The sequence below is a fragment of the Leucopleurus acutus genome (assembly GCF_964270905.1).
Source record: "Leucopleurus acutus genome assembly, chromosome: 12".
Lineage (NCBI taxonomy): Eukaryota > Metazoa > Chordata > Mammalia > Artiodactyla > Delphinidae > Leucopleurus > Leucopleurus acutus.
Window position 1 is genome coordinate 74,022,012 of NC_139154.1, and position 27,286 is coordinate 74,049,297.

The window sequence follows — 27,286 nt, forward strand, 5'->3', positions numbered from 1 at the left end:
CAAATTGGTTGTAGGTTTTAGGTTGTTGAAATTTTAGTATATGCTAATGGAATAATACCTACTGTGATATCTTTAGCTTTGGATTTAAGATGGGTTTTGAGAAATCATTTTTTTCACAAGAAATTCAATACTTAGCCCATAGTAGGTAATAAGAACTATTTATCGAAAGATGGAATGGATAATAGGAAGTTTTCCCATCATTTTCTGGTATTAAATTATTGTTCTTATTCTTAGCGTTTAGCCTCTGTGGGATTGGATGCCAAAAACACAGTCTGCATTTGGGACTGGAGGAAGGGAAAACTTCTGGCCTCAGCCACTGGCCACTCCGACCGGGTAAGAAGACCTTGTTGGATCAAGCCATGCAGGTTTCATTACTGTGAGGGAACTGTGATGTAGCTTCTCAGAGTTGTAGTATTTTTTAAAATAAAATTTTCAAGTGTAGATTCTCCCTCCATATGCAACTTAAAATCTTACTGTTTATAAAAATTAATTTATGATTAGTAGCTCTGTTGGCATGATCTCTTCTGGTGATCAGATGCTTTATTTAAATTGTTACTGTTATTCATAGGCAAAACAGATTTTTGATACTGGCATTTAGCTTCATAAAATAAAAGTAGAATTGAATTTGAAATTATATGCACTGTTTAGGTGTATTCATTTAGAAATGGAAATAGTTGTTAGAAAATAATATTCACAAGGTATGTTTACAAGTGTATACATTTGAATTTCAAATGAATATAATGACAACTGTGTGATTCTTTGTTATATTCAAGAAACTGGAATATAAATTGTCTGCTTACCATTCATATTGAAGTCATTGTGATCGTAGATGATAATTCCATGTAGCCATAGCTGGCAAGATGGGGTAGGAAGCAGGCATGTGCATTAGCTGGTCAGAAATCTATTTCCCAAGTGTCTGGAATAATTAAAGTAATTTGGCTATTTTATTGTCTTGATTTTCTAATTAAAAAAAATGAATTTGCATACTGTCTTACATTGATTCCTAGTTGTTCTGTATTTCTGCAAAGTATAACTCCATGCAGAATGAGGCCCTAATTAAATGTAAATTCACTGCCTCTTGATTGGTGTGAACTCTAAAAGATTTCTTTATATGAATGGCATATTCATCTAGGGAGAATTCTCATTTTAAGGGGCCCCCATAGTTTTTACTGAACATTTGGGCAAATTGTATTCAAGGATTAAGTCCTCAGAAAGTCCAGGAGTGATCAGCAATGGAACGTTAGTGTTGGAAGAGGCCTGGCACCCGTCTGGCGCAATGGTTTCCACCACTGGCTACACATCCTGGGAAGATTTTAGAGTATAGTGATGCTTGGGCTTTACCCCCAGGTATTGATATTAACTTACTGCTATTTAATTGGTATTAACTTAGTACTTAATGAGCAGGTTGAAAATATTTGTGATTCTTGCATTTGTTTTTTTTTCTACATTAAATTATATCAGTATTTATTCTCTATGTATTAATTTTATTTACTTATTTATTTTTAATATAATTTTAATTTTATATTAAAGTATAATTGATTTACAATGTTATATTTCAGGTGTACAGCAAAGTGATTCAGTTGTACATATACATATATCCATTCTTTTTCAGATTCTTTTCCAGTATAGTTTATTATACAATATAGAGTATAGTTCCCTGTGCTATACAGTAGGTCCTTGTTGATGATCTATTTTATATATAGTAGTGTGTATATGTTAATCTCAAACTCATAACTTATTCCCCCCCCCACCTTTCCCCTATGGTAACCATAAGTTTGTTTTCGAAGGCTGTGAGCCTGTTTTCTGTTTTGTAAATAAGTTCACTTGTATCATTTTTTTAGGTTCCACATATAAGTGATATCATGTGATATTTGTCTTTCTCTGCCTGACTTACATCACTTAGTATGGTAATCTGTAGGTTCATCCATGTTGCTGCAAATGGTATTATTTCATTCTTTTTTATGGCTGAGTAGTATCCCATTGTACTTATACCACATCTTCTTTATCTATTCCTCTGTTAATGGACATTTAGGTTACTTCCATGTCTTGACTATTGTAAATAGTGCTGCAATGAACATTGGAGTGCATGTATCATTTCGAATCATGGTTTTGTTTGGATATATGCCCAGAAGTGGGATTGCTGGATCATATGGTAGTTCTATTTTTCAGTTGTGTAAGGAACCTCCATGCTGTTCTCCATAGTGGTTATACCAATTTACATTCTTTCGTACCAATTTACATTTCCACCAACAGTGTGGGAGGGTTCCCTTTTCTCCACACCCTCTCTAGCATTTATTGTTTGCAGAATTTTTCATGATGGCCATTCTGACTGGTGTGAGGTGATACCTCATTGTAGTTTTGATTTGCGTTTCTCTAATAATTAGTGATGTTGAGCATCTTTTCATGTGCTTTTTGGCCATCTGTATGTCTTCTTTAGAGAAATATCTGTTTAGATCTTCTGCCCTTTTTTTTTTTTTTGGGGTTTGTTTGTTTTTTGATATGGAGCTGCATGAGGTGTTTGTATATTTTGGGATTAATCCCTTGTTGGTTGCTTCCTTTGCAAGTATTTACTCCCATTCTGTGGGTTGTCTTTTCGTTTTGTTTATGGTTTCCTTTGCTGTGCAAAAGCTTTTTAAGTTTCATTAGGTCCCATTTGTTTATTTTTGTTTTTATTTTCATTACTCTGGGAGGTGGATCCAAAAGATCTTGCTGTGATTTATGTCAGAGAGTGTTCTATGTTTTCCTCTAAGAGTTTTATAGTATCCAGTCTTACATTTAGGTCTTTAACCCATTTTGAGTTTATTTTTGCATATGGTGTTAGGGAGTGTTCTAATTTCATTCTTTTACATGTAGCTGTCCAGTTTTCCCAGCACCACTTATTGAAGAGACTATCTTTTCTCCATTGTATATTCTTGCTTCCTTTGTTGTAGATCAGTTGACCATAGGTGCAGGGGTTTATTTCTGGACTTTCTATCCTGTTCTATTGATCTATATTTCTGTTTTTGTGCCAGTACCATATTGTTTTGATTACTGCAGATTTGTAGTATAGTCTGAGTTCAGGGAGACTGATTCCTCCAGCTCTGTTTTTCTTTCTCAGGATGGCTTTGGCTATTCAGGGTCTTTTGTGTTTCCATACAAAGTTAAAACTTTTTTGTTTACCAAATTTATTGATGAGCTCTAGTAGTTTTCTGGTAGCATCTTTAGGATTTTCTATGTATAGTATCATGTTATCTGCAAACAGTGACAGCTTTACTTCTTCTTTTCCAATTTGGATTCCTTTTATTTTTCTTCTCTGATTGCCATGGCTAGGCCTTCCAAAACTATGTTGAATAAAAATGGCGAGAGTGGATATCCTTGTCTTGTTCCTGATCTTAGAGGAAATGCTTTCAGCTTTTAACCATTGAGAGTGATGTTAGCTGTGGGTTTGTCATATATGGCCTTTATTATGCTTAAATAGTTTCCCTCTATGCCCACTTTCTGGAGAGTTTTTATCATAAACCAGTGTTGAATTTTGTCAAAAGGTTTTTCTGCATCTACTGAGGTGATCATAGTTTTTGGGTTTTTTTTAAATTGGAGCATAGTTGCTTTACAATGTTGTGTTAGTTTCTGCTGTACAGCAAAGTGAATCAGCCATATGTATACATATATCCTCTTCCTCCCAGACTTCTTTCCCATCTAGGTCACCACAGAGCACAGAGTAGAGTTTCCTATGCTATACAATAGGTTCTCACTAGTTATCTATTTTATACATAGTAGTGTATATATGTCAATCCAGTCTCCCACTTCATCTTTGCTACTATTTTTTGAGGATTTTTGTGTCTATATTCATCAGTGATATTGGCCTGTAATTTTCTTTTTCTGTGGTATCTTTGTCTGTTTTTTTTTGTATCAGGGTGATGGTGGCCTCATAGAATGAATTTGGGAGGATTCCTTCCTCTGCAATTTTTTGGAGGAGTTTCAGTAGAATAGGTGTTAAGCCTTCTCTAAATGTTTGATAGAATTCACCTGTGAAGCCATCTGGTCCTGGACTTCTGTTTGTTGGAAGATTTTTAATCACAGTTTCAATTTCAGTACTTGTGATTTGTCTGTTCGTATTTTCTATTTCTTCCTGATTCATTCTTGGAAGGCTATACCTTTCTAAGAATTTGTCCATTTCTTATAGGTTGTCCATTTTATTGGCATATAGTTGCTTGTAGTAGTCTCTTATGATCCTTTGTATTTCTGTAGTGTCAGTTGTAACTTCTCCTTTTTCATTTCTAATTTTATTGATTTGAGCCCTCTCTCTTTTTTTCTTGATGAGACTGGCTTAAGGCTTGTCAGTTTTGTTTATCTTTTCAAAGAACCAGCTTTTAGTTTCATTGATTTTTGCTATCATTTCCTTCATTTCTTTTTCATTTATTTCTGCTCTGATCTTTATGATTTCTTTCCTTCTACTAACTTTGGGTTTTGTTTGTTCTTTCTCTAGTTGCTTGAGGTGTAAGATTAAGTTGTTTATTTGAGATTTTTCTTGTTTCCTGAAGTAAGATTGTATTGCTATAAACTTCCCTCTTAGAACTGCTTTTGCTGTGTCCCATAGTTTTTGGATTGTCATCTTTTCATTGTCATTTGTCTCCAGGTATTCTTTTATTTCCTCTTTGATTTCTTCAGTGATCCTTTGTTTGTTTAGTAACATATTGTTTAGCCTCCATGTGTTTGTGTTTTTTACAGTTTTGGGGTGTGTGTGTGTGTGTGTGTGTGTGTGTGTGTGTGTGTGTGTGTGATTGATTTCAAATCTCATAGTATTGTGGTCAGAAAAGATACTTGATATGATTTCAGTATTTTTTAATTTACTGAGGCTTGATTTGTGGCCCAGCATGTGATCTATCCTGGAGAATGTTCCATGTGCATTTGAGAAGAATGTTTATTCTGCTGCTTTCTATAAATATCAATTAAGTCCATCTGGTCAAACGTGTTATTTAAGGCCTGTGGTTCCTTATTGATTTTCTGTCTGGATGATATGTACATTCATGTAAACTGGGGTGTTAAAGCCACTATCACTGTGTTACTGTCGATTTCTGCTTTTACTGCTGTTAGCATTTGCCTTATATATTGAGGTGCTCCTATGTTGGGTGCATATATATTTACAATTGTTATATCTTCTTTTTGGATTGATCCCTTGATCATTATGTAGTGTCCTTCTTTGTCTCTTATAACAGTCTTTAAAGTCTATTTTGTCTGATGTGAGTATTGCTACTCCAGCTTTCTTTTGATTTCCGTTTACATGGGATATTTCCATCCCTTCACTTTCAGTCTGCATGTGTCTTTTGGTTGGAGCATTTAATCCATTTACCCTTAAGGTAATTATCCATATGTATGTTCTTATTGCCATCTTGTTAATTGTTTTGGATTTGTTTTTGTAGGTATTTTTCCCTCTCTTTCTCTTTTGTTCTCATGTGATTTGATGACCATCTTTAGTGTTGTGTTTGCGTTACTTTTTATTTTTTGTGTGCGTATCTATTGTAGATTTTTGGTTTGTGGTTCCCATGAGGTGTTTTGGTTTTTTTTAACATCGTTATTGGAGTATAATTGCCTTACAATAGTGTCTTAGTTTCTGCTTTATAACAAGGTGAATCAGTTATACATACACCTGTGTTCCCATATCTCTTCCCTCTTGCATCTCCCTCCCTCCCACCCTCCCTACCCCACCCTTCTAGGTGGTCACAAACCACCGAACTGATCTCCCTGTGCTATGCAGCTGCTTCCCACTAGCTAGCTATTTTACATTTGGTAGTGTATATATGTCCATGCCACTCTCTCACTTTGTCACAGCTTACCCTTCCCCCTCCCCATTTCCTCAAGTCCATTCTCTAGTAGGTCTGTGTCTTTATTTCCATCTTACCCCTAGGTTCTTCATGACCTTTTTTTTTCTTAGATTACATATATATGTGTTAGCATACGGTATTTGTTTTTCTCGGTCTGACTTACTTCACTCTGTATGACAGACTCTAGGTCCATCCACCTCACTACAAATAACTCAATTTCATTTATTTTTATGGCTGAGTAATATTCCATTGTATATATGTGTTATCCATTCATCTGTTGATGGACACTGAGATTGCTTCCATGTCCTGGCTATTGTAAATAGAGCTACGGTGAACATATTGGTACATGACTCTATTTGAATTATGATTTTCTCAGGGTATATGCCCAATAGTGGGATTGCTGGGTCATATGGTAGTTCTATTTGTAGTTTTTTAAGGAACCTCCATACTGTTATCCATAGTGGCTGTATCAATTTACATTCCCACGAACAGTGCAGGAGTGTTCCCTGTTCTCCACACCCTCTCCAGCATTTATTGTTTCTAGATTTTTTGATGATGGCCATTCTGACCGGTGTGAGATGATACCTCATTGTAGTTTTGATTTGCATTTCTCTAATGATTAGTGATGTTGAGGATTCTTTCATGTGTTTGTTGGCAATTTGTATATCTTCTTTGGAGGCCAGAAACTATCAAACTCTTAGAGGAAAATATAGGCAGAACACTCTATGACATAAATCACAGCAAGATCCTTTTTGACCCACCTCCTAGAGAAATGGAAAAAAAAATAAAAATAAACAAATGGGACCTACTGAAACTTAAAAACTTCTGCACAGCAAAGGAAACCATAAACAAGACCAAAAGACAACACTCAGAATGGGAGAAAATATTTGCAAATGAAGCAACTGACAAAGGATTAATCTCCAAAATTTACAAGCAGCTCATGCAGTTCAATAACAAAAAATCAAACAACCCAATCCAAAAATGGGCAGAAGACCTAAATAGACATTTCTCCCATGAGGTTTTGATATAGCAGTCTATATATATACAAGATTGTTTTCAGTTGCTGGTCTCTTAATTTCAAATGCATTTCCAATATCCTGCATTTGTACTGTCCTCATGGTTGCTGGTTTTGATACCATATTTGTGTGTGGATGATTTCCTACGTTTACTGTACGTTTGTTTGCCTTTACCGGTGAGCTTTCCCATTCGTAATTTTTTTGTTTCTAGTTGTGACCTTTTCTTTTCTGGCTAGAGAATTTCATTTAGCATTTGTTGTAAAGCTGGTTTGGTGGTGCTGAATTCTCTTAGCCTTTGCTTGTTTGTAAAGCTTTTGATTTCTCCACTGAATCTGAATGAGAGCCTTGCTGGGTAGAGTATTCTTGTAGGCTGTAGGTTTTTGCCTTTCATCACTTTAAATATATCATGCCATGCCCTCCTTTTTCAGGTAAATTGACTTCTTTTTCAGGTAGATTGACTTCTTTTTCAGGTAGATTGACCATCTCTACTTCACTTAGTTGTTCTTCTGGGGTTTTATCTTGTTCCTTCATCTGGAATATATTTCTCTGCCATCTCATTTTGTCTAACTTTCTGTGTTTGTGGTCTCTGTTTCTCAGGCTGCAGGTTTGTAGTTCTTGCTTCTGGTGTCAGCCCATTGGTGGGTGAGGTTGGTCCAGGGACTTGTGGAAGCTTTCTTGTAGGAGGGATTAGTGCCTGCCCACTGGTGGGTGGAGCTGCGTCTTGTCCCTCTGATGTGCAGGGCCGTGTCAAGGGGTGAATTTATAGGCGATCGTTGGCTCAGGACAACTTTAGGCAGCCTGTCTGCTGATGGGTGGGGCTGTGTTTCCCCCCTACCCCCACCACTGGTTGTTTGGCCTGAGGTATCCCAGCACTGGAGTCTGCAGACTGTTTGGTAGGGCCAGATCTCGGTGCCAAAATGGCAACATCTGGGAGAGCTCACTCCAATAAATATTCCCTGGGACCTCTGCTACCAGTGTCCTTGCCCCCACAGTGAGCCACAGCCAACCACTGCCTCCCCAGGAGACCTTCCAAGACCTGCAGGTAGGTCTGGCCCAGGATCCTATGGAGTCGCTGCTTTGCTCTGGGTCCCATGCATGTGAGACCTTGTCTGCACCCTCCAAGAGTGGAGTCTCTATTTCCCCCAGTCATGTGGAGCTCCTGCACTCAAGTCCCACTGGCCTTCAAAGCCAAATGCTCTGGGGGCTCCTCCTCCCAATGCCAGACCCCCAGGCTGGAGAGCCTGACATGGGGCTCAGATCTCACTCCTGTGGGAGAACCTCTGTGATATAATTATTTTCCAGCTTTTGGTCTCCCACCCAGTGGGTATGGCATTTTATTATATCATGAACGTGCCCCTGCTACTGTCTTGTTGTGGCTTCTTTTTTGTCTTTGGGTGTGGAATATCTTTTTTGGTAGGTTCAAGTCTTTTTTGTAGGTGGTTGTTCAGCAGTTAGTTGTGATTTTGGTGTTTTCATGAGAGGAGGTGAGCTCAAGTCCTTCTACTCTACCATCTTGTTTCCTGCTCATACCTTGCATATTGGATATTGCTGTTTCTGCTGTTCCGTGATCCCATTATATCTTATCTTCCAAAGTGGTTGAATTGGAGTGGATCTGTACATGAATTTCCTGTTGTTTTGCTGATGAACTGTACACTTTCCAGTTAGGAGTAGATTGTAAAAAGTACAGTGCTATCTAGTGAGAACTCTGTAATTTTAAGAGCCTAGAATGTTTTAATGAAATATTGCTTTTAGAACACTGTTCTCCCAGACTCCATAATTTGTATCACACAGTTTTACTCTTTATTGTTGATGACAGTATGAATTATTATTTGTTACTTATGGGCAAATGATTATTTTCAAGATTATTTTAGTGGCTAAAATACTTAGCCCCTAGCACTAATTTGTATAATCAGTGCTTCGTAGTCTGCAAGATGATCGTACATACATTATCTTAATTGACCTCACAACAGAACTGAGATGGTGTCATTCATTCATTTTAGAGATGATGAGGTTAAGGTTAGAGATGCTAAGACTTGCCTGAGCTCGCATAGATGAAATGGGTACTTGGACCTTATTCATACTTGGTCCTTAGACCAAGTGTTCTTTCTTCAGAGCTGTTTCTGTGGTCGATACTTGTTCCTTTCTGCCTAATCAAAGGTCCTCCTTCTTTGTCTGATGATTGGAGCAATAGCTTCCTACTTGATGAGAGGTTAGCAGCCTCTTTCTCTAGTCTAGTCTCTGCCCCTACAATTGGTCCTTCTTTCTATTAGAGCTTCACAGAATGTGGTCCATGGACCACCTGCATCAGAATCTCCTGGGCTGTGTTTTAAAATGCATGTGCCTGGACCTAATTTCTGATCCACTAAATCAGAATCTCTGACATGGACTGGGGGAATATGCACTTTAAACAATTGCCATTCTCTTTGTTTTCACTGTAAAGCTATCTCAAAAGTGTGTTATTAGCATTGTGGAGAGCCACCAAAAATTTGATCAAAAAAACTATCCTAAATCATCTCAGTTTATTTACCTTGGATGGACGAAGTTAAAAATGTGATACCAGTTCTCAATGATTGTGGTTAATTATTACTTATTCATTCAGGACTAAGGTAAGTAGACACAAGGTGCTAAAATGTGTATTAGCAATTCCTGACTCATCTCCATAGCCAAGTGCTCCATTTGGGTAGGTAACGTTGTGCTCTGAATATTAGGATAGAGTCTTGGCAATTGGACAGTATCTGAAAGAAAGCAAAAACACATGAATGCTGAACAGAACAACTTTTTATCTTTTTTAAACAGATTTTTGATATTTCCTGGGATCCGTATCAGCCAAACAGAGTGGTTAGCTGTGGAGTGAAACATATAAAGGTAAAGTAGTTATTATAAAGAAATTTTGGTACCTTGTATGAAAATAATTCCAGATGTTTATATATATAATTTGGTGTTGAGAAACTGCTTGAAACTGCTTTTTTCCCCTTAAATTTGGAGGCTTCTTACCTGCATCTCTGATCCCAGAGCACACTAACATCAGCTGATGGGCCTCCCATTTAGAAATGCAGTATAACAACCATCAAGCGAAGTGCTCAGCAGGCAGCTGAAAAGGAAACTTTATGTTAATTAAATATTATACAGAAGGGCTTCCCTGGTGGCGCAGTGGTTGAGAGTCCGCCTGCCGATGCAGGGGACGCGGGTTCGTGCCCCGGTCCGGGAAGATCCCACATGCTGTGGAGCGGCTGGGCCCGTGAGCCATGGCCGCTGAGCCTGCGCGTCCGGAGCCTGTGCTCCGCAACAGGAGAGGCCACAACGGTGAGAGGCCTGCGTACCACAAAATATATGTGTGTGTATATATATATATATATATATATATAAAATACAGAAGACAGAAGACTCATAATACTTTTAGCATTGCATGTTTTAAAACAGTTCTGATTTTAATTTTGTGAATTAAGTTTTTTCATTATGAATGTTTATACATATTGCATGTCAAAACTTTTTGATATGTCAAAACTTTTTGATATGTTGATATGTTCTTTTAGAAGAAAGATGCCATGTTGTGTTGGACCTAGAAGGAGAGCGATATATAGTACAAACCTACCTGGGCCATTGGCTTTTAAATGCCTAGCTTCCTGTAGACTACACAGCCTGGAATATTACTAGTGGAGCAGGACCTGCCTCTGTCTATTTGCTCCTCTCTATTTTGTTACACAGGTAGCAAAATTAACACCATAGACATCCTTTCCTCTGACATAACAAAAATTTCTCCTGGACCCTGGGATACGGCCCAGGATCTTCTGTCTATAGGTTTGTAGATAATATAAGTTAATGTCCATAAAGAAAAGAGTGTAAGAGTTACTTGCTGGAACAGAGCATGTGTGGACCTCTGCTGCTACAAAAATGGTGCATTTCTGTGTGAACAGAGGAAATGTCTGTGTTACTCCTCCAACCAACTCCTCCTGTTTCCCGGTTCTTTTGTTCTTCTTTTAATCTAGTTTTTCGTGATCCTTCCCATTATTCCTACTTAATGGTTAGAAAGGGACACATGATAAAATGCTCAGAAATAAACATAACAAGAAATATGCAAGACCTAATTTAAAAACTATTATAGAACTTTATAGAGGAATGTAAAAGAAGACCTGGGCAAATGGAGAGAGACAACTTTGATTCCGGACATGAAGTGTAAAAATGATAAATGCATTATTTGTCTCCAAGTTAATTTATATTTAATACAAGTTCAATTAAAATCTTTATAAGCTTTATTGTTATCTGACAGCATTTCCCTTTAAGTTATTCTAAGTTAATCTATGAGAATGAAAGACAACCAAGAACTTTGGCACAAAAAACAATAATGAAAAGGAAAATGCACTACTATTTACTAAAGCATATTATGAAGTTTCAAAAATTAAAATGGTACATGACTGGGGTAAGGATAAATAAAAACCAACAAAAAAGAAACTAAGCTGAGAAATAGACCTTAATATGTATGACAATTTAGAATATAATAGTACGTCTGACAAGTGGGCACTAGAAAAATTTATTATTCTAGTTGTATGTCATTACTACATAGCATATACTAAAATAAATTATTTATGAATTAAAGAGTTAAATGTTAAAAAAACTATAAAATAGAGGAATATATATGTAAATATTTAATTTCTCTCAAGTTGGAGAAAGGTGTTTCTAAATGTAAAAGCAAATAAACCATAAAGGTGTTTGACACTAATAACCAATAAACAGTCTACAGTAAGGAATAGAAGGGAGTTTTATTTCAGCCAAGCTGAGTACTGGCCCAGGAGTGCAGTCTCCACCAAGGAAGAAAGCACTGTGGAGAAACATGGTTTTCAACACAGTTTTATATTTTCTCTGAACAAAGGACATACATACATCAAATATGACAGGGTACATTCCTTCAAGCTTTCAACAGAGGTGTGTAGTTTCAGATTAGCACATACACAGAGAGTCAGCATGACCTTGACTTCTGGGAAGGGAACTTTGTCTTTGAAGGAGTACTAACATGGGCATCGTGGAAGGGTAGGCATTTACTCCTATGTTCAAAGAGAACATTCTTTACTTCTGGATAATGCATTCTTTTCTTTAATGGTTAAAGCAAATGTACAATGTATGTTTGACAGGCCATATGTCAGGCTGTTCTAGTTCACATAAAATTCAGGCCAAATCACCTTTAAGCCAGAATGGCTTCCCCACACCCTAATAGATGAAAATTTCTTCCATCAAAGGATAATACTATAGATTCAACTATACAAATATTAAAATACTCTGTTTACCTTCCTACTACCCCCAAGAAACAAAAGAGGCAGACCACAAACTAGCAAAGTATAGGCAACAAGGCATAGAATGTTGGCTTGTTCTTGAAATATAAAGAATTCTAGCAAATCTATAGAATGGACAAAGAATGTCCACATTATTTTTCTCAATTGTCTGCTAATAGACACATGAAAATGCTGACTCATTAATAATTAAGGAATAGACATTTTAAAGTAACAGTGTTTTTAATATATCAAAATGATGATTAAAATGTATCCAGTATTGGGAAAGATTTGGGGAATGAACACTCTCAAACCTTGCTGGTGGAAGGGTAAATGAGTATAGTCTTTCAGTCCAGAAATTTGGCAATACCTGTCAATTACCTTAGAAATGTTGATACCCTTTGAAACAGTAATTTCATCCCAATTTTAGTATATGTGCTGCCAAAGTAAGCACAGCCAGTAATGTCATATCTTGTAATTTATCCCAAGGAAATTCTTAGGAGTATGAACCAAGCACTGGTTCATTGCTGAATAACTTACCAATACCAAATAAAACCAAACAAAAGACGACCTGAAACCCCCTAACTGCCCTCAGGTGGTTAAATAAAATATGGTATATCCATATGAAGAAATACTGTGCAATCATACGTCATATTTTAGAGGATTATTTAATATTATTGGACATATTTAAGATCTATTTACAGTCTACTTCTGGGTGGGATAAATTTGTGACTTTGATTTTTTTACTTTAAAAGTATATTTTTGTGTAGGAAAAAATTGGAAGACTATCCCAAAACATTAAACAGTTATCTTGGGTAGTGAGTTGATAGTTTTTAAATTTTCCCAATATTTTAAAATTATTTTACAATAACATGCATTTCCATTCCAAAAAGTAATGGAAACACAGGGGACAAAAAGATAAGTCTATAGGTTCTACTCTTCAAAGGTGTCACATGTCCTTAGGGCTTCATAAACATTTTATAATCCTTGTGCAGAGAGCTGATTTTAACCTGAGACTATGTTTGCTGAAATGAAGGCACTTTTTGCTTCAACAGTAGTTGGATAATCCTTTCTCATAATTTATACAGTCCAACTGAAAGACTAGAAAACTCATTAAATTTGATAAACATTAGTTGAGTTTGTACCATATGATAGAATAAAAACTGACCCGATTTTCAGTTTGCTTAAAACTGAGCAATTAAAACATTGAAATAGAACATTCTGTAAGAGTGGCAAAACCAAAATTCTCTAGGGATAACAGAGAGATCCCAACTGGTTAGAGGAATGTTAAGTGGTTCAGGAAGGGATGCTATTTGAGCTGAGCCTTAATGGATAGGTGAGTTTGGTAGGGTGGGCTTGGAAGGCAGCAGAACCCAGGGAAGGGGTTGCCCTTCAGTCAGGAGTTAATAGGCAGGGACTGGTCACCCATCGAACCATAGGTCTGGGGAGCAGAAGGGTCCTTGGCCCATTAACATGTTCACAGATTATCAACTTTTTCATCACCAAAGAACATCTTAGTTTTCTTTCCAAGGGAACAAATATTTTGAAAAATTTTGGCCATGAAATACAGGGTAGCCATTACATCTTAATTCCCTTAACAGTTTTTAATTAACCAAGGATATATATCTGCTAGCATGAGTTTCTGATCATAACATATGGAAGAGGCACTGAGTTGTTCTTTCAGCCACAAGCAAAGAAATACATGAGCTCAAGATGAGCCGGATTCCATTATTCCATGGTGGCTCTCTGGAAGTCTGGCACCCTGACCAGGGAGCCTTCAGCCAACTTGCATATTCCACAGTGAGGAAGCCAAGACGTAGGAGGTTGTTTGACTTTGAATCCTGGTTCTGTCTCCCTCTACTTGATTCTGGGAAAGCTATTTTATCTCCGAGACTGAATTTCTTTCTTTCCCAAAAAAACAAAAACAAAAAAGGATAAAAAGGGGGGTGGGGATAACTACCTCCTGAATTTAAGAGTTACATTAAACAGTGTATGGAACCAGTAGGGGCACAATAATATTAATTTCTTTTCCCATTTCCTAGGACTACAAAAATAGTGGCACAGATAAGATTTAAACTCCGTTTCTGGCTCCCTTTGACAAACTCTTTTCTCTTAGCAATTATTTCTTTAATGATCTATCTTGGTTTAAGTTCCCACCCCCAAACCAGATTATCAAAGATAATAGATGAACTGCTTTAATTGATAGATTCGTCCAGTTTCCCTGTTTCTTTCCATCTTTGGTTAACTCCTTTAATCAGTTGATTCTAAAAGCAGAGACAGATAGAACCCTGGAACCTCATTTGAAAACACTAAGAGCTGTTTGTCCTGTTAAATTTGTTAATTGTGTTTTGGCAGACCTAGGCATTTTTTCTAAGCAAAAACAAGCATTTTTACCTCAAATGGAAGAATCTGCAAATGCAGATTCTTTATTAATTATGTCATTCTTTATTCTTTATTAATTTTGTTTAGAAGGAAATCCACAACAAATTTCAGCAGGCTTTAACAAATTATTTTCACTATCTGTATTTTCTACATCCAATTCCAGGACCCCCACCTTTTTTCCCCAAAGCCACCTAACATCAAACGAATCATTCCAGTCACAAGGTGAATGCAGAGTCTCTGATGCACTCCAAGAAATTTTTTTTTTTTTTTGCGATACGCGGGCGCCTCACTGTTGTGGCCTCTCCTGTCGCGGAGCACAGGCTCCGGACGCATAGGCTCAGCGGCCATGGCTCACAGGCCCAGCAGCTCCGCGGCATGTGGGATCTTCCCGGACCAGGGCACGAACCCGTAGCCCCTGCATCGGCAGGCGGACTCTCAACCACTGTGCCACCAGGGAAGCCCCCAAGAAAATATTTTTATGTGAAATTTTTGTAGCTAGGGTAAAATTCTTTCTCATTTTACAATCCCCAGTGTTTGGCAAACAGGCAAATTATGATTATCTGAAATGAATGCTTGAAAAACAGTAGCAGTTGAGCATTTTCTGCTTGCTTGGTTTTACAGGAAATGAACCTACCAGGTTTGTTGGCTGTTATTGTTCTTTCTCCATTCTCTAGTCGCAGACAGAAGGGACCTCAGGGATTACTTAGGGGCAGATGAGCTCCCAAGTACCTGCCAGTTCTAACAGAATTTGCATTACAATCTGTGAATGGAGATTGGAGAAGATAAACAATGTGCTTTCATTTGATGTGGAGTTAATGGTGTGTTGCTACCCTAATCTGTCACTGTTTTCCAAACATGAAGTTCTTCTCAAGAAGAGATGTCTCAGATTTGCCATTTTCTGCAGAAATTCTCATGCCTATCCTGTCATTACAGCTATATATGCCTTTTTAGAGAATCATCTGATTATCTGGAATGTTTCATGTTGACATTATGCCATCTGACTGGGTGATTTCATCAGAAAAAATCTTTGTATAGGGATAAGTCTCTCTTTTTTGTGGTTGTCCATCTAGAAATATTTCAACAACTCAGGCCGAAGTACACATCCCAAGTTAAAGGGTTAATAGTTACCAAGTAGTTACGCTTCCTTTAATTTTCATGCATGGGGAGATATAGAAGGATAAATGTCTGCCTTAAGCATCACCGTGTAACAGCAAGTTCTTTGGCATGTAGGTACAACCAGTAGTTGTTTATGTCTCATAGTTTGTTCAGGTTCAAAGTTAATACTTAAATGTTTTCCCAAGGCATATACCTAACTATCCTTCCCCAGATTGTTCTTATTCTTTTGATGTATACTTTAGTGCCTTTTTGTAAAATCAATAATAGCCAAAGAAGCAAATCACCAGAGTTGATACTTAATGAGAGAAGAATCTTGTATAGTCTCAGATGATGGTACATCTTTCTCTCATTCTCCCCAAGGGCCACCACCTCCACAGCTGCCTGAGTCCTGGCCCTCCTGAGGGGTGCACGCATCTAGAACTGCTTCCTCGAGTACCCAGCTACTCTGAGAGGACCGTCATTTTTCCTCTCCTGCAGGCACAGAATATTAGTGTTGTCACTAATTTTTCCGCACACATTTCCTGTCACTTGGATTCACCTAACCCTGCTCTCCTAAACCACGATGCAGTTTCTTCCTCACCAATGATCCAAATCCTATTCTTGTTCATTCCAGTTAATTCAACATGGTTCTCTATCTTCAAATTTCCTTACCACTTGTGTATGCAGTCTGAATATGCTGCCTTCAAATGATCTTTTTTGTTTTATATGTATCTTCTTCATTGGATTTAAAGTTTTCAAGGCAAATATTTCAGTACTTTCTCATGTATAACCCCTGATGAACCTTTGGCAAATCACTTATGCCTTCTTTCTCTCCTTTCCAAATGGGTGTAATAATAATATCTGCCTTAGCTTATTCGTAAGGGTATTATGAAGATCAAATAACTAAACACATGTAAAGAGCCTTTATAAATTGTGAGAGGCTACGTACATGGCAGTAAAATTATACCAGTTCACATACTGAAAGAAAATATGTCAGAGTGAAATACTTAATTTCTACATAACCATGGGAGTCTCCCTGCTGCTATCTATAAAGCAGCTCAACCTTTATGCTTATGGTCTCCCTCATAATAAATTATGCAACTAAAACTGAAAAGCCTAGTCAATTATTTGGCTATATGAAATATAACCTATATTTAGAGACATTTCTGATAATGTTTCTACAGTGAAGATTTATGTAATTTTTATTTAGAAATTATTTCTAAATGCATATATATATACGTGCAACAAAAATACCTAGAAGATATATCAACATGTTAACAGAAGGTTGTGAATAATTCCAATTTTCCTCTTTTCACTTTTCTCTGTTTCTAAACTTCTCTACAGTGAACCTATACTAGTGCTATAACTTGACAAGAAATTAAACAAAAAAAAGGAACATTAAACATTTAGCAAAGTTTTGGAATGTTGGAACTTTGAAAGTTTAAAAAATATTGTTATAAGTTTTTTTTTTTTTTACTGCTAGTAGTTGGCTAAAATGTTTTGCAGTTCTCTGCCGTTATAACAAAACAAGTTAAATTATGTGTATCTAGTGCACCTATAGTAAATTATGTAAAATGTATTGAAACATTAGCAAATAAATACCAATAATGAGATGCATCAGAATACTCTTTTTTTTGGATCTATTTATTTTATCACTTATTTTCTAGTTTTGGACACTATGTGGAAATGCCCTGACTGCAAAAAGAGGGATATTTGGCAAAACAGGGGATCTTCAGACCATCCTTTGCCTTGCATGTGCCAAAGAAGACATCACCTACTCTGGTGCTTTAAATGGCGACATCTATGTCTGGAAAGGGCTCAATTTAGTCCGCACCATTCAAGGAGCACATAGTGTAAGTATTTCCGTATAGAAGTTTGGGAATGACTTATTAAATAAGTAAAAGTCACAAATCTCTGTATTTTTGCTCTGTTGCTTTAAGATCAGCCAGTTCTGCTGAACACTCACTTAACATTCATGAAGGATTTCCCTAATTATTTTTGTTCACCTGGAAGAAATTAATATTTCAAAAGCTTAATAACTTAATTAGCTTTCGTCTCAATTATCGATTGACTGATTAGTGTTGTAATTCAGCAGTAGCAGCTTGACAGAAACTAGAAGTATTTCATCGTCAGTTTCATCTTCTAAACTAGCATTTCCTTTTTTTTTGCGGTAAGCGGGCCTCTCACTGTTGTGGCCTCTCCTGTTGCGGAGCACAGGCTCCGGACGCGCAGGCTCAGCGGCCGTGGCTCACGGGCCCAGCCGCTCTGCGGCATGTGGGATCTTCCCGGACCGGGGCACGAACCCGTGTCCCCTGCATCGGCAGGCGGACTCTCAACCACTGCACCACCAGGGAAGCCCAACCAGCATTTCTTAAACGTTAATGTGCCTGCGAATCTCCTGAAGATCTTGTTAAAAAGCAGGTTGTCAATATCACTGATGAACATAGATGCAAAAATCCTCAGCAAAATACTAGCAAACAGAATCCAATAGCACATTAAAAGGATCATACACCATGATCAAGTGGGGTTTATCCCAGGAATGCAAGGATTCTTCAATATACACAAATCCATCAATGTGATAAATCATATTAACAAATTGAAGGAGAAAAACCATATGATCATCTCAATAGCTGCAGAAAAAGCTTTCAACAAAATTCAGTACCCATTTATGATAAAAACTCTCTAGACAGTGTGCATAGAGGAAACTTACCTCAACATAATAAAGGCCATATATGACAAACCCACAGCCAACATCGTTCTCAATGGTGAAAAACTGAAACCATTTCCACTAAGATCAGGAACAAGACAAGGTTGCCCACTCTCACGACTATTATAAAACATAGTTTTGGAAGATTTAGCCAATGCGGTCAGAGAAGAAAAAGCAAGAAAAGGAACCCAAATCAGAAAAGAAGAAGTAGAACTGTCACTATTTGCAGATGACATGATACTATACATAGGGAATCCTAAAGATGCTACCAGAAAACTACTAGAGCTAATCAATGAACTTGGTAAAGTAGCAGGATACAAAATCAATGCACAGAAATCTCTTGCATTCCTATACAGTAATGATGAAAAATCTGAAAGATAAATTAAGGAAACCCTCCCATTTACCACTGCAAAAAAAGAATAAAATACCTAGGAATAAACCTACCTCCAGAGACAAAAACCTGTATGCAGAAAACTATAAGACACTGATGAAAGAAATTAAAGATGATACAGACAGATGGAGAGATATACCATGTTCTTGGATTGGAAGAATCAATATTGTGAAAATGACTATACTACCCAAAGCAATCTACAGATTCAATGCAATCCCTATCAAACTACCAATGGCATTTTTCATAGAACTAGAACAAAAAACTTCACAATTTGTATGGAAACACAAAAGACCCCAAATAGCCAAAGCAATCTTGAGAAAGAAAAATGGAGCTGGAGGAATCAGGCTTCCTGACTTCAGACTATACTACAAAGCTACAATAATGAAGACAGTATGATACTGGCACAAAAACAGAAATATAGATCAATGGAACAGAATAGAAAGGCCAGAGATAAACCCACATACATATGGCCACCTTATCTTTGATAAAGGAGGCAAGAATATACAATGGAGAAAAGACAGCCTCTTCAGTAAGTCGTGCTGGGACAACTGGACGGCTACATGTAAAAGAATGAAATTAGAATACTCCCTAACACCATACACAAAATTATAATGGATTAAAGACCTGAACATAAGGCCAGACACTATAAAACTCTTAGAGGAAAACATAGGCAGAATACTCTATGACATAAATCACAGCAAGATCCTTTTTGACCTAGCAAGATCCTAGAGAAATGGAAATAAAAATAAACAAATGGAACCTAATGAAACTTCAAAGCTTTTGCACAGCAAAGGAAACCATAAACAAGACGAAAAGACAACCCTTATAATGGGCGAAAATATTTGTAAACGAAGCAACTGACAAAGGATTAATCTCCAGAATATACAAGCAGCTCATGCAGCTCAATATCAAAAAAACAAACAACCCAATCCAAAATTGGGCAGAAGACCTAAATCGACATATCTCCAGAGAAGATATACAGATTGCCAACAAACACATGAAAGGATGCTCAACATCACTAATCATTAGAGAAATGCAAATTCAAAGTACAATGAGGTATTACCTCACACTGGCCAGAATGGCCATCATCAAAAAATCTACTAACAATAAATCCTGGAGAGAGTGTGGAGAAAAGGAAACCCTCTTGTGCTGTTGGTGGGAATGTAAATTGATACAGCCACAATGGAGAACAGTATGGAGTATCCTTAAAAAACTAAAAACAGAATTACCATATGACCCAGCAATCCCACTACTGGGCATATACCCTGAGAAAACCATAATTCAAAAGGAGTCATGTACCACAATGTTCATTGCAGCACTATTTACAATAGCCAGGACATTGAAGCAACCTAAGCGTCCATCAACAGTTGAATGAACAAAGAAGACGTGGCACATATATACAATGGAATTTTACTCAGCCATAAAAAGAAACAAAATTGAATTATTTATAGTGAGGTGGATGGACCTAGAGTCTGTCATACAGAGTGAAGTAAGTCAAAGAGAAAAACAAATACCGTATGCTAACACATACATATGGAATCTAAAAAAAAAAAAGTTATGAAGAACCTAGGGGCAGGACAGGCATAAAGACTCAGACGTAGAGAGTGGTCTTAAGGACACGGGGAAGGGGTAAGGGTAAGCTGGGACGAAGTTAGACAGCACTGATATATATACACTACCAACTGCAAAATAGATAGCTAGTGGGAAACAGCCACATAGCACAGGGAGATCAGCTTGGTGCTTTGTGACCAGCTAGAGGGTTGGGATAGGGAGGGTGAGAGGGAGACGCAAGAGGGAGGAGAGGTGGTGATATATGTATACGTATAGCTGATTTACTTTTTTGTACAGCAGAAACTAATAGAAAAGTATAAAGCAATTATACTCCAATAAAGATGTTAAAAAAAATGCAGACTGTTACTCAGTGTGTCTGGGATGACATTACTGCTGCTGGCTTGTGGCCCATATGTTGAATAGCAAGGGTGGAGACAGCTGTTATTTTTATAGTGGTTAATAAGGTAGATTTTCCTCATCCTGAGTGAGAGAGCGTCACCTCCATGTCCCCATCACAATTTCTTAAAATGCAAACAAAAACCACTGATAAATTCTTTTGATGGTCTGCTCTGTAAGAACAAGCACAAACTTGACTCTGAGCACTCTGCTGAATTCTGACATATATTAAAATAGTTATATTGCTGTGTCTATAGATGATAAAGTAGGAATGACCAGAAGAATGGGGAGATGATGTGAAAGGTAAAGCCTGTTGTAATAAATGGAAATTTGGTAAAATGTTATCAGAAACTCAACAGACCTTTAGCTTTTTGCCCTATTACTATGAACCTGAAGAAAAGTTTCAGCAACTCTTAGCAAAAGAGCTATGAAATTTTAGAACTTTCACTGTCTTGTATGTTGAAGACCAGTTTTCTTGGCTTCGCTAATTATGAAACAGCTCTTGAAACAAAAGGTCAGTATTGGTCCTCATTCATAAAAACAGCTGCGTTAGTAACCTAATTTCTCTTTACACTGGATATTATGTCAACATTATACTCTTGTAACACATTTTCCATGGAAAAGCATCTTTAAGTTGTGAAACCACATTAGAGGTGAAAAGCATCTTCAAATAATGCTTAACAAGCTAACACAAGTGTAATTTATGCTTCCATTTAGGCTCAGATGGTGCGTGCTTGAGCTCGTCGGGATGCATTTCTGTCACCATTGTCCCTATAGAAGTGTTTGTGTTCCTAGCCCGCATATCTTTACTTGTTTTAAAAGGAATTTATGTGAAACACCGCCACCATTGTCTTTATAATGATTAGCTGTCACAGAAAGAAATTTATGATTTTTATATTTGCTTTAGCCAAGGAATTCCTGAATTTTTTTTACAGCCTGTTATTAGTTTAATCGTGGCAAAGGAGCACTTGAACTAGTTTGCTTTAGTGATATTATGAATTTTTAATCTAGCTAAAATGGCTACTTGTTCTATTGCCAGGATTTCAATAGAGAGCAAGAGATTTGTTTTTTGTTTTATTTTTGCTTTGTTTTGTATTTTTATCGTCAAGATCCAGCTATAATGACTGTTTAGAACGATTGCAGCATTGAGTATTATCTGCCTTAATCAACAGGCTGGAATCTTCAGCATGTATGCTTGCGAAGAAGGCTTTGCCACTGGTGGACGAGATGGGTGTATACGATTATGGGATACTGATTTCAAACCAATAACCAAAATTGATCTCAGGGAGACAGAACAAGGATATAAAGGTAACACATGTATTAATACTTATCCATAGATCTTAATGTGTTAAATACAGTGTGAAAGTCTGTTTCTATATTTGTTTCTCTTACCCCATCTTATACCATGAAGGATTTAAGGTAGTTTACATAAATGTAATGGATACAAGATTAAAAGTATGTTGAATGTAAGTGAATACCCCTTTTTCCTAATTTGCACAAAGGTATCTATATGTACAAGCAGTGGTCCTGCTGCAAAGATAAACAACATAATAATAAAACTACTGAGTGGTAACCTGAGAGATGGGACTTTCAGTTATAAAACTGGGAAGTTCTGGGTAAGTTAGTGACCCTAAATGTAACTGCATGCAGCCTCTGAAAATAAATAAATAATAGGAAAAACAAGAGAAATTATTTTTTAAAAAATAGCTTTAGTGGAGTAGCTACCATAGTAGTAGGAGTTAAGAGCCCGGGCTCAGAGTCGGGGAGCCTGGGTTCAAATCCAAGTTTTACCTGTGATAGATTGGAGACCTTGGTCAAATTTGTTAACATCTCTGGGCCTCAGTTTCCTCATCTGTAAAATGGGGGTAATACCAACACCAACCTCAGAGTTCTGGTCTCAACCACTGCGCCACCAGGGAAGCCTGTAAAGCTTTTGATTTCTCCATAGAATCTGAATGAGATCCTTGACGGGTAGAGTAATCTTGGTTGTAGGTTCTTCCCTTTCATCACTTTAAGTATATCATGCCACTCCCTTCTGGCTTGTAGAGTTTCTGCTGAGAAATCAACTGTTAACCTTATGGGAGTTCCCTTGTATGTTATTTGTCGTTTTTCCCTTGCTGCTTTCAATAATTTTTCTTTGTCTTTAATTTTTGCCAATTTGATTACTATGTGTTTCGGCGTGTTTCTCCTTGGGTTTATCCTGTACGGGACTGGCTGGGTTTCCTGGACTTGGGTGGCTATTTCTTTTCCCATGTTAGGGAAGTTTTCAACTATAATCTCTTCAAATATTTTCTCTGGTCCTTTCTCTCTCTCTTCTCATTCTGAGACCCCTATAATGTGAATGTTGTTGTGTTTAATGTTGTTCCTGAGGTCTCTTAGGCTGTCTTCATTTCTTTTCACTCCTTTTTCTTTAATCTATTCTGCAGCAGTGAATTCTACCATTCTGTCTTCCAGGTCACTTATCCATTCTTCTACCTCAGTTATTCTGCTATTGATTCCTTCTAGTGTATTTTTCATTTCAGTTATTGTATTGTTTATATCTGTCTGTTTGTTCTTTAATTCTTCTAGGCCTTTGTTAAACATTTCTTGCATCTTCTTGATCTTTGCCTCCATTCTTTTTCCGAGGTCCTGGATCATCTTCACTATCATTATTCTGAATTCTTTTTCTGGATGGTTGCCTATCTCCACTTCATTTAGTTGTTTTTCTGGGTTTTATCTTGTTCATTCATCTGGTACATAGCCCTCTGCCTTTTCATCTTGTCTATCTTTCTATGAATGTGGTTTTTGTTCCACAGGCTGCAGGATTGTAGTTCTTCTTGCTTCTGCTGTCTGCCCTCTGGTGCATGAGGCTATCTAAGAGGCTTGTGCAATTTCCTGATGGGAGGGACTGGTGGTAGGTAGAGCTGACTGTTGCTCTGGTATGCAGAGCTCAGTAAAACTTTAATCCACTTGACTGTTGATGGATGGGGCTGGGTTCCCTCCCTGTTGGTTGTTTGACCTGAGGCACCCCAACACTGGAGCCTACCTGGGCTCTTTGGTGTGGCTAATGACAGACTCTGGGAGGGCTCACGCCAGCGAGTACTTCCCAGAACTTCTGCTGCCAGTGTCCTTGTCCCCACAGTGAAACAGAGCACCACCCTGCCTCTGCAGGAGACCCTCCAACACTAGCATGTAGGTCTGGTTCAGTCTCCTGTGGGGTCACTACTCCTTCTCCTGGGTCCCAATGCGCACACTACTTTGTGTGTGCCCTCCAAGGGTGGAGTCTCTGTTTCCCCCAGTCCTGTCAAAGTCCTGCAGTCAAATCCCACTATCCTTCAAAATGTGATTCTCTAGGAATTCCTCCTCCTGTTGCCGGACCCCCAGGTTAGGAAGCCTGACGTGGGGCTCAGAACCTTCACTCTAATGGATGGACTTCTGTGGTATAAGTGTTCACCAGTCTGTGAGTCACCCACCCACCAGTTACGGGATTTGATTTTGCTGTGATTGCGCCCCTCCTACCGTCTCATTGTGGCTTCTCCTTTGTCTTTGGATGTGGGGTATTTTTTTTGGTGAGTTCCAGTGTCTTCCTTTCGATGATTGTCCAGCAGCTTGTTGTGATTCTGGTGTTCTCGCAAGAGAGAGTGAGAGCACGTCCTTCTACTCCGCCATCTTGTTTTCGACTCCCTTTGCCCATTTTTAAATCAGGTTATTTGTTATTTTGTTGCCAAGCTGTAAATATTCTTTATATATCTTAGATATTAACCCCATTATCAGATATATGATTTGTAAATATTTTCTCCCATTGCATAGGTTGCCTTCTCTGTTGATTATGTCCTGTGATGCATAAAAGTTTTTAATTTTGATGTAATCCAATATATCTATTTTTCTGTGTTGTTACCTGTGCTTTTGGTGTCATAGCAAGAAGTTATTGCCAAATACAATACAATTTCATGAAGATCTCTTAAGATTTCTTATAAGTGTTTTATGATTTGGGCTCTTATATTTAGGTCTTTGATCCATTTTTGAGGTAATTTTTGGACATGGTGTTAGGTAAGGGTGCAACTTTTCTTTTTCCAAAATATTTTTTATAACTAATTTGGCAGCAAAACATGACTTACACTTATTATGAAGCTGTTTATTGTCTTCATATGTGTGAATATTCATACCCTTCACCGCAGAAATATTTGATTTCAAGGTGCTGCCCCAGACTCCACTGGATCTATTACATGAGTTCCAAATCCAAAATTTTCAAAATTCCAAAATGCACCTACCACCAAAAATTTCAGATATATGGGATGGTGGACCTCCAGTACATTTTCCAGTGAATATCAAGTTCTGGAATTTTCAAGCTGGGAGAGACATAGAGTTCCACATGATGTCCTCACGTGGAACTCTGTCACCTTATGATGGATAGACTGAAGCTCAGGACCGTTGTAGGATTAGAGCTGTAACTCAAGTCTCACACCAAACTCAACCAAAGTGCATTTTGAGTCTGATCATTTTTAAAACAAATTTATGACCTAGGTAAAATAATGAAGCTTAAATGACTTACAGTGGCAGCAAAAAAAGCCAAAAATAATTCTTAAAGCAAGGCAATCAAAATGAATTACATCTATGGTAATAAAATATTTTGAGCTAATGGTTGTAAATGATTATGTCTAAAGGAGTACAGTAATTAGTCACACAGTATAAGATGCATTATTCATTTACTTATCCATTCAATGAGCATTTGTTAAGCATCTACTAAGTGTCAGAAACATGCCTAGGAACTAGATAGGCTCTTCTAAAAAGTGCGCTTCATGCATTTTATTGGAGTTTTTTGTGTGTTTAACTCCCAACACATGTTTATTGAATCATTGCTATGTCTAATGAACCGTAGTCTCTGAATCTGGAGATATCTTGCATTAGGTCAAGCAGCATTCCCTCAGTGTTGAGCAAGAGAAGGAGACTGAAGTCTCGAGGATACAAGATGCCTCTTCTTAGCCTTCTCACCATCTCCTCTGCCCCATCACTGGTCTGAACCACCATCTTGGGCGCGGTCTACTGCAGTTGCTTTGTAACTTGTGTCCCTGCTTCAGCCGTTATTCTCAGAATAGCAGCTGGAGGGAGTTGTTGGAAATTTACATGAGCCAGGTCACATTTCCTCAAAACCCTGCCATGATTCCCATCTTCCGAAGAAAAGGAGTACACATCCTTAGGATGGCCTACCAGGTCCTTTCCCCCTCAGGCCTCCCGCCCTCTGCTCTGCCCTCTGCCCAGGCTGCTCCCTCTGCCTGCATCACTCTCCCCAGGAATCTGCATGATTACTACCCCACTCCTTTGCTCAAGTGAAGCTGCCCTGATGACCTTATTTAAAATTGCAACCCACTCTGCCTCCACTGTCCCGCGCTCTTGATCCTCTCTTCACAGATCTTCTTTTCACCTTGTAACAAACAGTATAACTTACCTGTTTGTGATGCTTATGGCTGTTGTCTGTTTCTACAAGGGCAGGAGCCTCTTTGTTCACTGATGCCTCCCAAGCAAGCCCTTAGAACAGTGCCTGGCACACGCAGGCGCCCTGGAAACGGACCAATGATGAAGAGTGCATCGTGTGACTGGAGTGCACGGTGACAGGTGAAAGGCTTCAGAGGGAGGAACAGATAATTTCTGTGTTCAAGCTTGGCCCCCACGGACCAGCAGTAGGAGGTCATAGAAAGGCTTAAGGGGGTGAGTGTCACGGTCAGGGCTCCACCTGCTCCAGAGCAGAGAGTGGACTAGAGTGGGGCAGGATCAGAGGTGGGAGCGCAGGTGACTTTTCCCCACTACCCATTCTTCTTATTACCATTTTTCCCCCTCAGAGTACATTGAGGATCATTCTGTCCAGTGGTTCTCAAACAGGGGCGTTTTTATCTTCTGGAAGACAGTTGGCATTGTATGGAGACACTTTTGATTATCAACTGGGAGGGTGCTACTGGCATTCCTGAGGCCAGGGACGCTGCTAAACATCCTAAAATGACATATTGCAGTGTTAGACACCTCGACTAAGAATTAGCCAGCCCCTAATGTTCACAGTGCCGCAACTGAGAAACCCTGGTATAGAAGGTCCAAAGGACCAACTCTCAAATCTGAAAGCAGCCTTGTTGGTGGTAGAAACAAAGCAAGTATCTTCTGTGGTTCTCCTGGTCCCTTGAGTGCTTCACTGCTCACCTCCACTCCCATCGCATCCATCACCTCTCTCCCTGTCTGCTCACCTTTGTGCTTTATGGCCTCCTGCGTCGCTGGTGTTCTGAGCAAGTGGAAGCCCTGCAGAGGAACGTGCAGGAGCTGCGGATGGTGAGGTGTGCCACCCGAGGAGCGTCGCCTGTTGTTTGTTCAGGCTTGGTGTGGGACGTGGTGTCAGAGAAGCAGAGGCTGACTGTCTGGTTTGTTCTGGTAGTAATTCCCCTGTAAACACTCTGACCAAGCCGGCCTCCTACAAAGACCAGCCTGGGTGTTCCTTCCCTGGGGTGAAGGCAGCGGGCTTGGCAGTGTGTTTCTGTCCTCCGGGGTCCCGTTAGGCTGTGTAGATCCTTCAGTATTCCTGAGGCTATGGGATTTGGGATCCTGAGGAGTGGATTTTGTAGAGAGTATCTGCTGGCAGTTCTCAGGCAGAGAGCCCTTGTAAACAGGAGCAGCAGGCCATGGGCACTTCATGCTGCAGGCTCGTGGTGCTTTGTGCTAGGCGCTCT

At 38.5% G+C, this 27,286-nt stretch overlaps 1 protein-coding gene across 1 annotated transcript in view; it reads left to right on the top strand.

Annotated features, from left to right (window-relative positions):
- The window catches only part of EML6 (EMAP like 6), a gene marked incomplete at both ends in the record, with an annotated part of 303,253 nt that overhangs the window by 136,967 nt on the left and 139,000 nt on the right, over nt 1–27,286 (top strand). The window contains 4 exons of the mRNA XM_082851443.1: nt 235–333; nt 9,614–9,682; nt 17,223–17,408; nt 21,773–21,908. Coding sequence (XP_082707569.1) covers nt 235–333; nt 9,614–9,682; nt 17,223–17,408; nt 21,773–21,908 — 490 coding nt within the window. The remainder of the gene's footprint in view (nt 1–234; nt 334–9,613; nt 9,683–17,222; nt 17,409–21,772; nt 21,909–27,286) is intronic.